Source organism: Leiobunum rupestre, chromosome 4 (assembly GCF_980474605.1).
Source record: "Leiobunum rupestre chromosome 4, qqLeiRupe1.1.hap1, whole genome shotgun sequence".
NCBI classification, from domain to species: Eukaryota; Metazoa; Arthropoda; class Arachnida; order Opiliones; family Sclerosomatidae; genus Leiobunum; species Leiobunum rupestre.
The window spans coordinates 3732877-3746159 of record NC_143387.1 but is presented as its reverse complement, the minus strand read 5'-3'; the positions used below and the strand labels follow the sequence as shown (position 1 = coordinate 3746159).

The following is a 13283-nucleotide window of genomic DNA, read 5'->3' as shown; positions in this document are numbered from 1 at the left end:
AGTTGTCGGTTGACTTGAAGCTAAAATGATGTATAACATCCCTAATTACATTAAGATTAGTTAGAATATTCCTATTGGGAATACTTGAAGTTTGGTCTGGGTCGATTAATTTGTTAATTTTTTGTCGGATTCTGTTTGCGAGGCATTTTGACAAAATTTTTTAATCACTATTTAGTAGGGAAATTGGTCTCCAGTTGGATAAGGTCTTCGGGTCTCCATTTTTGAATATAAGGGTGATAATCGCAATGGTAAAAGAACTTGGAATATAGTTGGAGTTTAGGATCGAAAAAAAAATGTTGAAAAGCGTTTCTCCAATAATTGACCAGAAGTGCACGTAAAACTCATTTGTTAGACCATCCTTCCTATTTATATTTAAATTTCTTAAAATATTTATATTTATATTTCTTAAAATATTTATTAAAATATTTATATTTCTTAAAATATTTATTAAAATATTTATATTTCTTAAAATATTTATATTTATTAAAATATTTATACTTATTAAAATATTTATATTTATTCAAGAATGTATTTATTTATTCTCAGGGAGAATGAATATGTCGAGATTATTTTTGGCGTTTCTCCAATTCCACCCGTTGGGCCCCCCGGTATGCTCCTCCACTTTAATAAAATCAAATAATACTGCAATCTCATTGGTTCTTAAAAATTACGTTTTCGACGCGATTAACGCTGCTGCGAGGACGCAAAAAATAAGACCGCCTCCTTTTTCCCTCCCCCCCGCTTAGCGTGACGGGGTTAGGGCCTCAACGTGTCCGTCGATAGTCTCGACATACTCATCCTCCCTGAGTATAAATAAATACATTCTTGATTTATTAAAATATTTATATTTATTAAAATATTTATACTTATTAAAATATTTATATTTTTAATTTGGAATTTTAATATACCAACTTTTAATTTCTTATTTTATTATATTTTTATATATTTTTTGCATTTTAATTTTTAATTTGCAACTTATAATTTATTTTTTAATTTGTAATTATTAATATATATAAATATTTTTAACATTTATATTATTTATATCGTGTGTTATATTTTTAATTTGTAATATATTTTTATTATAATTTTAAATTTTTATTATAAGTCTAGGTAATTTTTAAATATGTAAATTATAATATTTTAGAGTGTCCAGAATTAGAAGAGGGTGGTCGGACAATTCGAAGCCAGTGGTCGGAATTAAAAACCTATAGGTCGGAATTAGAAGCGAGTGTCCGTAATTAGAAGCGGTTACTAGCTTCAGGAAAAAGGTCATAGAAATATAAATATCAGATGATTTTCACTAGAAATAGGTTTAAAAGATGCACGAAAGTTCAAACTATGGAATCCGCTATAAAGTATTCATATCAAATTAATTATTGGGTTATGTTTCTATCGATTTTTAAAAAGTGTCCGGAATTACAAGCCACCACCCTACTTTCGTAAGAATAATAAACATTTTGGCTTTGACACACGTGCGGGGATATCAAATATAAAAGTTCTTAAAGTAAAATTGGTAGGTGATAATGATAAAGTTTTCTGCATGTGAGAAATCTTTAAAGTCAAGTTGGTAGGAAAATATGCGAAAAGCTTAATTAAAATTCCACCAGATGCTTTAAGAAATAAATGGTGACGTTAAGAGTATAGAAAAATTAAAACTATATTAATAAATTAAGAATTATAAAATTAAGTTTCGCAAATTCTTAAAAAGATTTGTTTCTACCTTTTTTCCCTTGAAGTGCCATCTGATGGGCATTTCCCATTTTAACCCAGTTTCATGAAAGGTGTCCGGGGATCAGCTGCTTTTGATGATCTCTTCATTCTCATTGTAGAGAGAGACTTTTGGCAGAAAACGTTCAACTCGAATTGCTACTTAATATTACCAAGCGAATTTGGAAATAAAATTAAACTGTTTCAACAGAAAAACGCTCTTTTAAGGAATTCAATTAGTTGCAAGAGTAAGTAATTTTTAAATCATATAATGAAATATAATATGCACTATTTAAATACATTTCTTGTTGATTAATTATACTATGACAATTAATTTACCGGTATGTTGTTTATTCATATTACGACAAATAACTTACCTTTAAATTTAAGCTACGGAAATTAATTTACCTTATGTTATTTTAACGATTTGAGGAAAAAGTGTTTTTTATCTAAATATTAAGTTTTTATAATTGGTTGACCATTTGTTGAATGTGTTCAATTTCGATAAATTTTGGAGATATCAAATGTTTAACATTTCAGCTCTAAAAGCAATCACCTTTCATAGCTTCCAAAATCAATAACAATCTTAAGTTATTAGATTTATAAAAATAATAATAATAATCAGCTAGGCTAATACCCAATGCACCACCTTAGGCCTAAGTCATCGAGCGACTTTTAAAGCCATTAGTTCAGGTGGCCGGGTTACAATGCGTAGGAGGGTGGTGGCAACAGCCCCTTTCACTAACTATAACGTTAACCTAAGCAAGTTTTTATGGAAAGATAAAACGAAGAACTCGGGGGAAACCTTAAATTTATTAATTTTTAACCATACCTTCAATCAAAAAAAATTGCAATTTTTAAGAAACGCGTTTTTCCTTTTTTAAATAAAAATTAGCAGCTAACTGATTTATCATCGAATTTATATTCATTTTTATTTCCGTCATCTAATAACCCCATTAAAAAGCAAATAATCGGTTTTGATGTTCTATTATTGCTGGAATAAGAGAGACAATTATAATTGTATACATTTATTTAAATGAAAATCAGCTTTGTTATTTGCAAGATTAATTCCATAGGCTTCAGTTATAGAGCAACTTTTTATTCATTGATACAGGCATAAACATTCGAGTAGTAATCTCACATTTTTAAACTAGGAAAATAGTTCTTGAAGAATTTCCAAGAGGATTCTGAACCACTTGGTTGGACATGTTCCAGAATTGCCCAGAATTCTTCAGTTATATCGCTGCAACGGTCACGTTAATAATCCTTCTCTATGGTTTCTTCAGCAAAGCCAACATCATAAGGGTAGGATATCTAGGACGATAATAATATCTAACCTTAAAAATTTTAAAAAGAAATGTATCGGTGTAAAATTTCTTTCGAAATGGCTCTGCTTTGTTTGCCGTCGAAGCAAAATAAATATTTCTTGCTACCTAAATCTAAAACCATCAACAGATAATTTTAAGACGTTATGTAATAAATAAAATATATAAATTCGGGCCCGGTGCCAAGACTGTTATTTTGTCGAAATTTTATCCCCGGGTCACGGACCAATGGGAGAGCTCGAGTCTTGACGCCAAAAGATTTCACGTGGTTATTGTCTGCTCGCGTTTTTTCCGTTTGTGACGGCACGGCCAACTTAGGTCCGCTCGGTTCTTCGCATAGAAGACACACTGGCTTTAATCGTCTTCAATGTTAACGAGCGTATGAGAAAAAATCATGAATTTTCGCCCCTTGGAGCGCTAGAAGGAAGGGATAAGTTAGTAATGCTTTCCTATGAGAATATTTTTTCGAAAGTGAGTTGCAATGCACGACCTTTTTCATAATTCTAGCCATTTTTTCCAACGCTAAAATTTAAATATGCCTTTTAGTATGTTACAAAGTTCATTTTAAGGCTGTATTCCTAATTTTATGTTCATTTCAATGCCCACAATATATCTTTTAAATCAACGATAATTTTAAGACGGGGAAGTGGGAATTTCTAATGGCGCGAGAACAAAAATTTAAATTTAAAAAAAAACCAAAGTTTGCCTTTATTTTTAACTTAATATAATAAAATTTATTAAAATAGTTTACGTTTGCTGTGCGCCATTTTGTGAATCTACAAATAGAAATAAAATCACTTAGTTTCCAAATGACACTTTTTTACGCTATGAATATCTTAATGCCTTTTATTGTAAAACTTATCAATCAAATTTAAGTTTTATTCACCCTGCCTCATTTTTGGTATTCATTTGAAAGAAGCAGACTTTAAACAATGTATTAAAGAAATAATCAGATACGATTCAACAGTTCCAGCTTTGAATAAGAATTTATCAAGAATTAGCCACAAGGCGCCGTGATTGTCTTAAGGCTATAATGGCTTCGCTTTTATATTATTATTCCAAATCATGAAAAAGCCTATTTCTATAATGCAACCGACACACTGACGGCTCCGGTAATTCCCCGCCTTAGAATTATCGTCGATTTTTAAGATAGATTGTGGGCTATAAAATGGACATAAAATTATGAACTAAAATTAACATTGAAACTTACTTCAAAGCATATTAAAATTTAAGCGTTGGAAAAAATCGCTAAAATGATTATAATGGCCGTGAATTGGAACTCTTTTTCGAAACAATATTATCATATGAAAGGATAACCAAATATGTCCCTCCTACTAGTGCTCCAAGCGGCGAAAATTTGGGAAAATTGTTTCTTTCTCATACATGTACGTTCGTTAACATTGAAGACGATTATAGCCAGCGGGCCTTCTATGCGAGGAAGCGAGCGGATCTAAGTTGGCCGTGGTGACGGTGAAGGCCATGCTCTTCTGATTAATAGTGGGTGTCTGAGGCCGGATTTTTCGTGGCATCGGTAGTCCAATGGTAGTGGCGTTGGGACGGTAACCCAAAGGTTGTAGGTTCGATTCCTGCCCGGGGTGATATGATTTTTGTCCATCACTCTGGTATGACACCACACGCTTAGGTATTTCTTGGTTTAATTGAAAATTCTAATTAAATTCCTGCGTAATAACAAAAATAATTTATCATAAACTTTGCCGATGGGTTCTGCCAATTTTACCGGAAGATAAAAACTAGCAGACGACTAACAAAAACCTGTTTATTTTTAATAACGAATCAAACGCAAGAGCTCTCACGTCACCCAATTTTACATCATTTAAGGCGTAATAAGCGTTTTAGGCCCAACCCATAATGTTCCACCACAAAATTCCAGGGGATATGGGGAGATATTCATTCAAAGTAGCGTTATGGATTCCTGGTTTCACTAACTTACTCTGGTAATTTTCTGGTGCTGGTTTAACCTGTTTAATAGCGAAATAATGACCTACAGTTTAAACGTAATCTTAATAACTTTCTAGAATTCGTACGAGACTGGTTTCGCCCATTTGTTCGAGAAGCACGATGGCAGAAAAATGTCCAGGAAGGACGTCATCAGGGACGCTTTTAAAAGAAGACATCGAGCCGCTGAACTTCCGGCTGTGTTCCCCAACGGATGGATTCCACTCGTCGCTTCCAATCGAGTCAGAAATGGACACAGTCTGTCAGTGACGGCTTTAGGTACTACAAACATTAATTTTAGCACGAAAAAATTACTTATTTATACTCAATTGCCTATGTTAAGCCGGCTTTTAGCGTTGCTCCCAATCCCCAATAAGCTCCAAGAATCTGCTCCTTCCTCTTAAAAATTATAAAAGTCTTGTTTCTCGTTACGTGAACGTGACGTTTTCGGATGCACGTGGAAAATTTGATCTCCATCACGCCTATGTATAAAGAAATACACTGTTAATAGCAAAGTTTTATTCGCAGCACTATCTTCTCCGAGGCTGAGCCTATGACCTAGCATCCCCTATAGATCAAATTTCTCTTAAACAATCTTATAAAAATATAAGCAAGCGATGCTAAATTTTTATTAAAATGCAAGTGTCATCACATATAAATTATTTGATCAAAATTATTTACGAATGACGATGAGGAAAAACTATTAGCGTCTGCTTTAACCGCTACCTATCTAGCTTCCAATACCGAACCAAAGAGGGCGTAGCGATAGTTAAAGGTCGCGAATGAATTAATACTGAGCAGCCAAGGATATATAAAATGTGCCATACGAAAGGCCTGTTCACATTAAGCTAAAGAATTATCTAGACTTTAAAATTTAACTGATAGTTTAAACGTATGGTTGTGGTTTTTCTTAATTAAATTAACGTAAAGAATGATACATTAAAAACATGTAAATTAGAATAATTATCAATCAAGTAATGACGTTATTAATTTATCTCAAAATTCAGGTGTTTTGTTTCTAGTAAAATAAGGTATAATTTTTTGAATAGTTCAGTCCATCGCGTTTAATAAAATAAATAGTTTTTCGAAGCCAATCGCATTGATTTTAGAATAAATCATAACAAAAACGTTTGGTATCAGTAGTATTTCGAAATTTGTAAGCAAAATATGATTATTTCTTTAAGGTGCTACATATATTACAGAATTTACGTTTTTTAATTAAAGTTGTTTGTCAATTTGGTGCATAGGTCAGGATTTGGTTGTTTTTCGTGGAGCAGGAGGAAAAGCGTTCGTGCTCGACGCGTACTGTCCTCACTTGGGTTCCAATTTGGGAGTTGGAGGAAAGGTGATCTCCGACTGCATAGAGTGTCCGTTCCACGGATGGAAATTCGACGGAGGTTCGGGGATCTGCGTCGACATCCCATATGCGGAGAAAGGTACGCTCCAGAAAATACACTTACTTATCTGAAACATTGAAAGCACACCATGCCCAAATTTATCGCTTTTATTATTTAGTTCAGAATAGTCTTACACACAATTACAGGGGATTGGTTTATATTAAATTCACGTACTGTGTCCGCCACCGCCGGTGTCCGAATGATTGTTCGTGGTACATTAGAGGTTCAAAGACACGTGATACGTCAAATGATTTATGTCCTCTCCGGCATTCTAAACATTTGTGAGATCGGGGGCAATTGGCCGTTTAGGTAATTTTTTACGATTTTCGAATTTAGATGTCCTTTTTTTTAATTAAGACCGACTTATTTAAATTTTATATTTGAATTTTATATTTGGGTTGAATTTAAATTTTTAGTTAGAACTGATCATTTCTGAACTACGTTCTCGGTTGCATTGATAAATTTTAAATTTAAGTAAATTCTGGCCAATACGCGGGACCCCACCACCCACGTACGCACAATTGTGATATTTCAATTTCGTTCCAATTGATACAGGCGCCATCCCTCTCCAAATACCATTCTCGTTTCACTTCATTATTTCCAAAATGAAGTAACTCGAAAAATTCGGTTTGTCTAAACATTATTTTAATAGCGATTCCATTTGCGTGCTCGGATCTGCTCTGATCTAGTTTCGCGTGTTCCATTTTCCGCCCACGGGTTCCCGAGATCACTCGAAATTGATCTGCGAGAGCTATGGCGTCAGAGACAGATTTGGAGAGAATCTCTGGCAATCACATAGAAAATGCTAAAAATTACCATATTCCAGTTTCTTTTCCTTATTTCCAAAAACCGGTTAATCGGAAAATTTGGTTTGCCTGAAAATAAATTTAATTTTACGAATTCGCATTTCGCTACTTCATTTCCAAAATCAGATTACTCGAAAAATTATTTTTTGATAAAATTCCTCTTGAGTTTCTTAAGTTTATGTTCAAGATGGTTGGAAATTTGATCAAATTTAATTTTAATATTTAAAATAAAGTCAATACATTGGAATGATTGTGTGTACATAAATGCCCGTGACATCCTGGTATACCTACTAAGAATAATTGAAGGTCCAAAAAGGCATTTGGTGCTAAAATGTTGAATACCGATAAACCCACAGAGATAATCTCTTTTAGAATTCTATCAAATTTAAAAAGTTTCTACGGACTATTTAATAATTTTGTAGATTTAAAACCCTAACGTAGAAAATTCTGTAAAAGGATCTTCTCAAATATCTTTCAACCCTTTGTGGAACAATAAAAAAACTAAGATTATGTCGTTTCGGCACGGCACCTAACCAGGATTTGTTCCTTTAAATGAGTCATAAGCTCACGTTAATCCTTACGTTGTTAACTAACAATATATATTAAAAAAAAGTTATATTTAAGGCTGGTTACTTTAACCTCGCGAGACAAAACGTTTTAACTTGTTTTTTAAAGTTCCATCGACAGCGAAAGTTCGATCTTGGCGAACACGCGAACTTCTCGACTTCATTTTCATCTGGAATCACGCCGAAGGGGAAAGCCCGTCTTGGAAAATTCCGGAAATAGAAGAAATACGCTCGAAGAAATGGACTTTTAAAGGAAAATCGGAACACACAGCTTTTGCACATATTCAGGTATAACACGGTACGCGTCTACTAACTAGAAAGTAGGTTTCAATGAGTTATTGTTATGGAAGCAGAAGTTGCAATCGTCGCGTTAATCAACGAACTGATAAAAGTTTGTTAAAAGCAAATGGTGGCTTTAGGGAAGTACCTGAATGCTACGATGGATGTAACTTCCCCAGTTCATCCAACTAACATCGTAAGTGTCTTAGGTCTGATTGCTTAAAGTGATCCAAGCTTAAGAAATGAAATAAACAGCTACTTTTTATTTACCGCGTCGCATTCAAATCTTCTTCTCTCGCATTTATCGAAGAGATTCACGTCTAATTTTGGTAGTTTATTAGAAAAAAGAATCGATCGAGCAAACACGTCTAAATATAAAAGGTACACACCCTACATTATGCTTATTTATAGAGATGGTGGTTGATTAATTATTTTTAAAAGGTATTTTTTACCGGTTAAGCTGAATAATAGCAGAAAGATCTTATTGGTTGATCCCTTCGAATTTTTGATATACATCTACGATAAGAGGCGACATTTTACGGCAACAGCTTAGTGTAAAACAAAAATTGTGTTTTAAATGCTGACGTTTTTAAATTAATTTTTATACTTTTGAAAACTATAGATTATAAATTTGAATTTACTAATTAACTACAGTTTCATATTCTTGTAGGAAGTCTCAGAAAACGGAGCCGACTTTTTTCATTTTGACAAAGTGCATTCGGAGATTTTTGCTTCCGGGAACGACATTAGATATAAAAATAACAAATTTTGGGCACCATTGCGACACATTTGGAAAGCCAATTGGAGGCCAGGAATTTCCCCCAACGACCACATTTCCTACATGGATCTGGAAACTAGCGTTTCTCTTTTTCATGTAGATTTACAAATTGGAAATGTAACAATGAAAATTCAGCAGGTGATCATTTCAATATATTTAAAATTAAGTTATTCAAGCAAATAATTTTGAGAAACTATTTGCTATTATTATGTTCACAGCCAAAGTTTCAAATTAGAAATTGAAAGTTTGTTGTTCACGATTATTACTATAGTGGTTAAAGGAGAGCTCTTTTATACTTTCTCCAGGATGAGGTTTATTATAGACTTTGGAAATTGCGCATAAAAAGCTTAAGGAATGATACTTATCTTAAGTTATCTTACAAGAAACATTCGTGCAATATTCTAAGACTATTCAGCTAGAAAACGCCTCGATATCTCCAACGACCTTATAAAATATTTTTTTAATTTTAAACGGAAAAAGATTCCAAGAGACAAGTTGTCAAAGATCACTTTTTGAACTAGGAAATAAATATTTAGCACGAAATCGTAAACCAATATTTGGAAGAAAAATTCAAACACGACCCGTAAGCCATTGATGTAAAATGTATAAACACTATGTTCGAAAATTTTATATCAGATTGGTCCAGCGCTGGTGTATTTGAGATTTTATAAAAGATATTTCAAAGGAGTTTTACTGCAGTTCATAACACCCGAAGGACCTTCCCAACAACGAATCAGTCAATCGATCTATTACGACTGGTTTGTTCCACCAATCGTTGCTAGAGTATTTCTGAACAGCGAAGCAGCGCAGGTGAGAAATTCTATCGACATACAAGGAAAAATTCTCGTTATTCTATAACCGTATTAAATCGAAATGATATTGAGAGCTTAAATATAAATCATTATTGGAAATAATTATCGCCAAATTGGTTTAAAATTGTCATTTTAAAAACAAGAATATTTTATTTCAATTTCTTACTTTATTTAAGAAAAAATTGAGTGTGAAACACTTTCAGAATGTTTAAAATATTTTCAGCTCTAACAGACAGTTGGTACATGCTTAAAGACTTTCACAATAACCTATGACCTAAGAAAGTTTCATTTGCTTCATATTATTATGACAGATAGTGTTCAACCCCTCACCCTTGGGAAATTCCATCACAAATGAAATGGAATACATAATCGTTTCTTAATTTTGCCGAGGAGGGGCAGAGCCTTCAATATGGTTCGTAGTTTATGAGTCAAACTCAATTTCGCACCCAAACCCCGAAGAGGCTTATAATTAACTTATGGCAAACACTAAAGGAGGCCATCAGATAATTTTTATTTATCTATTAAGGTAAAGATAGCGTTCATTGAGTGATGCTGATTATTTTGATCTACATGATAAATTGTTCATTCTTTAATGTTCAGTGAGTTTTGTAGTCAATATTTTAACAGAATTATTGTATTCGTTTTTTGCTAGTTTGAAAGGGACATCATGATTTGGAACAACAAAAGATTCTTAAAAAATCCGATGCTTACCAAAGAAGAAAGCAGCCTGGCGAGACATCGTCGGTGGTACTCGCAGTTCTACTCCGCCAACAGCCCGACTCTGAAAGACCTGGAAGACAGACGTCTGGACTGGTGAATTTTGACAGTCGCTTCGTATTTGACCCGTGCAATCTTTTGTTTCCTTTTGAATTTTTAAAACCCATTCAAGGGCTCTTAATTGATTTTATTGTTTAGTGAAGCAAATTCATTTATTAATCATATGTTCCCTTTTAGCGAAAATTTTTCTTTCGGTGACAACTATGGCACTTTTCTCAGAAGTTTACCGAGCTTAACAAAGATCTTTAAACGGAAATAATTAAGCTAGGACGAACGCGATGAGCAATGCTGCCAATTGCGATCGGTTATAAGTTAATTTTTTCAAATACCACTTAAACCTTTTTTATCACTTGCAGGTAACAATTAGCTGGTTTGCAGCTAAATAGATAAATAATAAAAAAATAAAAATTAATTACATTTTCTTATATTTTCTTAACCTATTTTAAAATCTATTCCTTCTATAAGATAGAAGATCACATCTTAAACATTTCAAAATCTTTAAACTTAAAAAGAAGATAAATATAAATATACATCTTGTGTAGCAGAGTTACATATGACTTAGTTACAAAACACTCAATTAAAAAAATAACGTCGTTTTATATTCTGTAACGTAAACAAAGAATAATATAAAAGTCACAAAATTATTTACAGAAAATCCTTATTTGTTTATAAGAGTCAACTTATTTCCAAATACTTTTAAGTTTTCTTTGTAAGGTTATTTTGAATAAAAATTGCCATTTTCAAACCCATGATTAATCAAATTAGACATAATTCGCTTCATTGCAAGATGGTTAAGGGAATCTGTTTCTGTACTTTTGTGTACAACAATTAAAACTTTTTTTAATTTTGAATGTCAGGGCAATGAACCCTTTTGTTAATTATACTATTTAAAAATTTTATAACAATGATAAGTATTTTGAGTTCGGTGTAAATTAATTCTTATACAGGTAAGTAATTTTTAAATATGATTTCTAATTTTAAAATACTAGCTTCAGGGGTGTTTTTGTCAATTACCGAAAAATACAAGATGGACGACATCACCAATGATGTAAAAAAGTGTATGCGGGGGAAAGTTGTTACTTAATTGGCCTGGTAACGCGCTTAAAAACTTCATTTATCTCCGTTTTCCACGAAGCAAAACGCCGTGGTATAAAATTAAGGGCTTTTATTCCCCACGGGAATTCATTTGATTTTCTGGTTTATAGAACTTTCGTCGTAAGCGCACCATTGATGGTTCGGAAATTCGCAATTAAACCAAACACAAATCAGTGCTATATAGGACCTGTATCGAAAGCTCCTCTTATGGTGACATGACGGATTTTTGTGGAAAACACCTTTAAAGGTGTCTTATAATATTTTGCCAAACGCATTTTTTATAGACACTGCATAGCATTGGTCTGGAACGCACCTTTAAGGGTTCCATAATGTAATTGAATCGAAAAAACCTTTAAGGGTGCCAATGTTTAAAAGAGTGTTGCGGCTAGTTTGACCTTAACACTTTCTGGACGCTCTGGTCCCAATGGACCCAACTCATGAACCTGAATATCTCATGTCGGTGTTATTTTGACAAAAATTATATTTATATTTGTTATTGTTTATGTGTGGGTCTTTATGTGTAGGCACAGTTCTCGTAAATTAAATAACTGACTTTTTTAAAGAAGTATTTTTCACTTGTGTGTTAAAGCAGGGAGTACAGAACGGGAGATGAAAAGAGGGTTTTTTTTTGGTTCTGCTGCAATGAGCTACACTTCAGCAGGCGCCTCTGCAAAATACGGGACACCTCGACTATTTAACGCCATCTATTATCAGCGGCCATGTGGTTTTAGTTGAGAAATTCAAATTTTTCACTCACGTGGTGAAAATAAGCATGGACCATTGCTACATAAATTGACTTCCAAAAGTCAAATGAAAAAAAAATGTAATTATTTTAACCGATCTTATATTTATTTTATATAATTTTATAAAATGTATTGTTCTATTTTAGGGAATGTGTTTAAAAAGGCCACGTTAAAGGTAAAAATGTGAAATATATTAGCCAATCATGGCAAAGGCTTAAGGTTTGAAATATGATACAAAATTATATTTACATTGATTTAGTACTATGATTTAAGTTGTATTGTATCCTAAAAATGATACTCTTTACTCAAGAAACATGGAATAATGCCAGTCGTAAGATAATTTAAATATTAACAATTAGGATCTACGTTATCTAATGAAAGACGGCAACATCCACTTCCTCCATAAAAAACAAAGCCACAAAAATTAGGTAGATGGCGCAAAAAGCCGTATCTTGTCCCGTATTTTGCCAACCTTTCCACCCCCTTTCAACCCACCCCACCTCGATTCTCTGGCTTCTTGGTTGAGAACCCTAAAAGATCTGGCAAAACGACTCCCGTTCTGTACTCCCTGGTTAAAGCTTAAAACCATGAATCTTGAACTTTCATTAAATATTCTGTCTGTCCATAACGGCTGATCTTGAAGCTATAGCTTGTAAAAAAAGACCATCCAAATATAAACCTTGAAACCTCTGCATATTTTTTGGCGTTACTGAAATGTTCAATTACCCTTTGCTCCTGCCTCATTTGTAAAGGAATGTTGCTTTTTTACAAATGCTGACCGCAAACTAAAATTGGCGCTAATCCATAATACACAAAAATATAATTAAGAGCTCCTTTGAATGCATAAAACGTTGCTCAAGTGGTTTCCAAAAGATTAAAGCGATGCATTCAAAATCAAAATGGATTTTTAATATTTATGTCAGCTTAAGCATTTAAATAGTTCCAGTATTTGTTTCAAAGACCAGTTTTTTAATTCAAAGGATTTGAACTCACTAATATTCCATTTATAGTTTTTACAATTTTGATCACGTATTTAAAGTAA

General features: G+C 33.0%; 1 protein-coding gene across 6 annotated transcripts; it reads left to right on the top strand.

Moving 5' to 3' along the window:
• The first annotated feature begins 2861 nt into the window (after window positions 1-2861).
• On the top strand, window positions 2862-10920 carry LOC149945901 (cholesterol 7-desaturase nvd-like). Of its 6 annotated transcripts, XM_090171732.1 has the most exons (9): window positions 3361-3466; window positions 4439-4674; window positions 4838-4987; window positions 5069-5267; window positions 6236-6424; window positions 7867-8045; window positions 8707-8952; window positions 9451-9624; window positions 10279-10915. In XM_090171732.1, the coding sequence occupies exons 4-9, from the start codon at window positions 5123-5125 to the stop codon at window positions 10441-10443; spliced, it is 1098 nt and encodes a 365-aa protein (XP_090027858.1). In that variant the 5' UTR covers window positions 3361-3466; window positions 4439-4674; window positions 4838-4987; window positions 5069-5122; the 3' UTR covers window positions 10444-10915. The 6 variants fall into 6 exon arrangements, with proteins under 6 accessions (XP_090027855.1, XP_090027860.1, XP_090027858.1 ...); XM_090171731.1 differs by lacking the exon at window positions 3361-3466 and having other exon boundaries at window positions 3546-4674; window positions 4924-4987; XM_090171730.1 differs by lacking the exon at window positions 3361-3466 and having other exon boundaries at window positions 3547-4674; window positions 4872-4987.
• Window positions 10921-13283: the final 2363 nt, after the last annotated feature.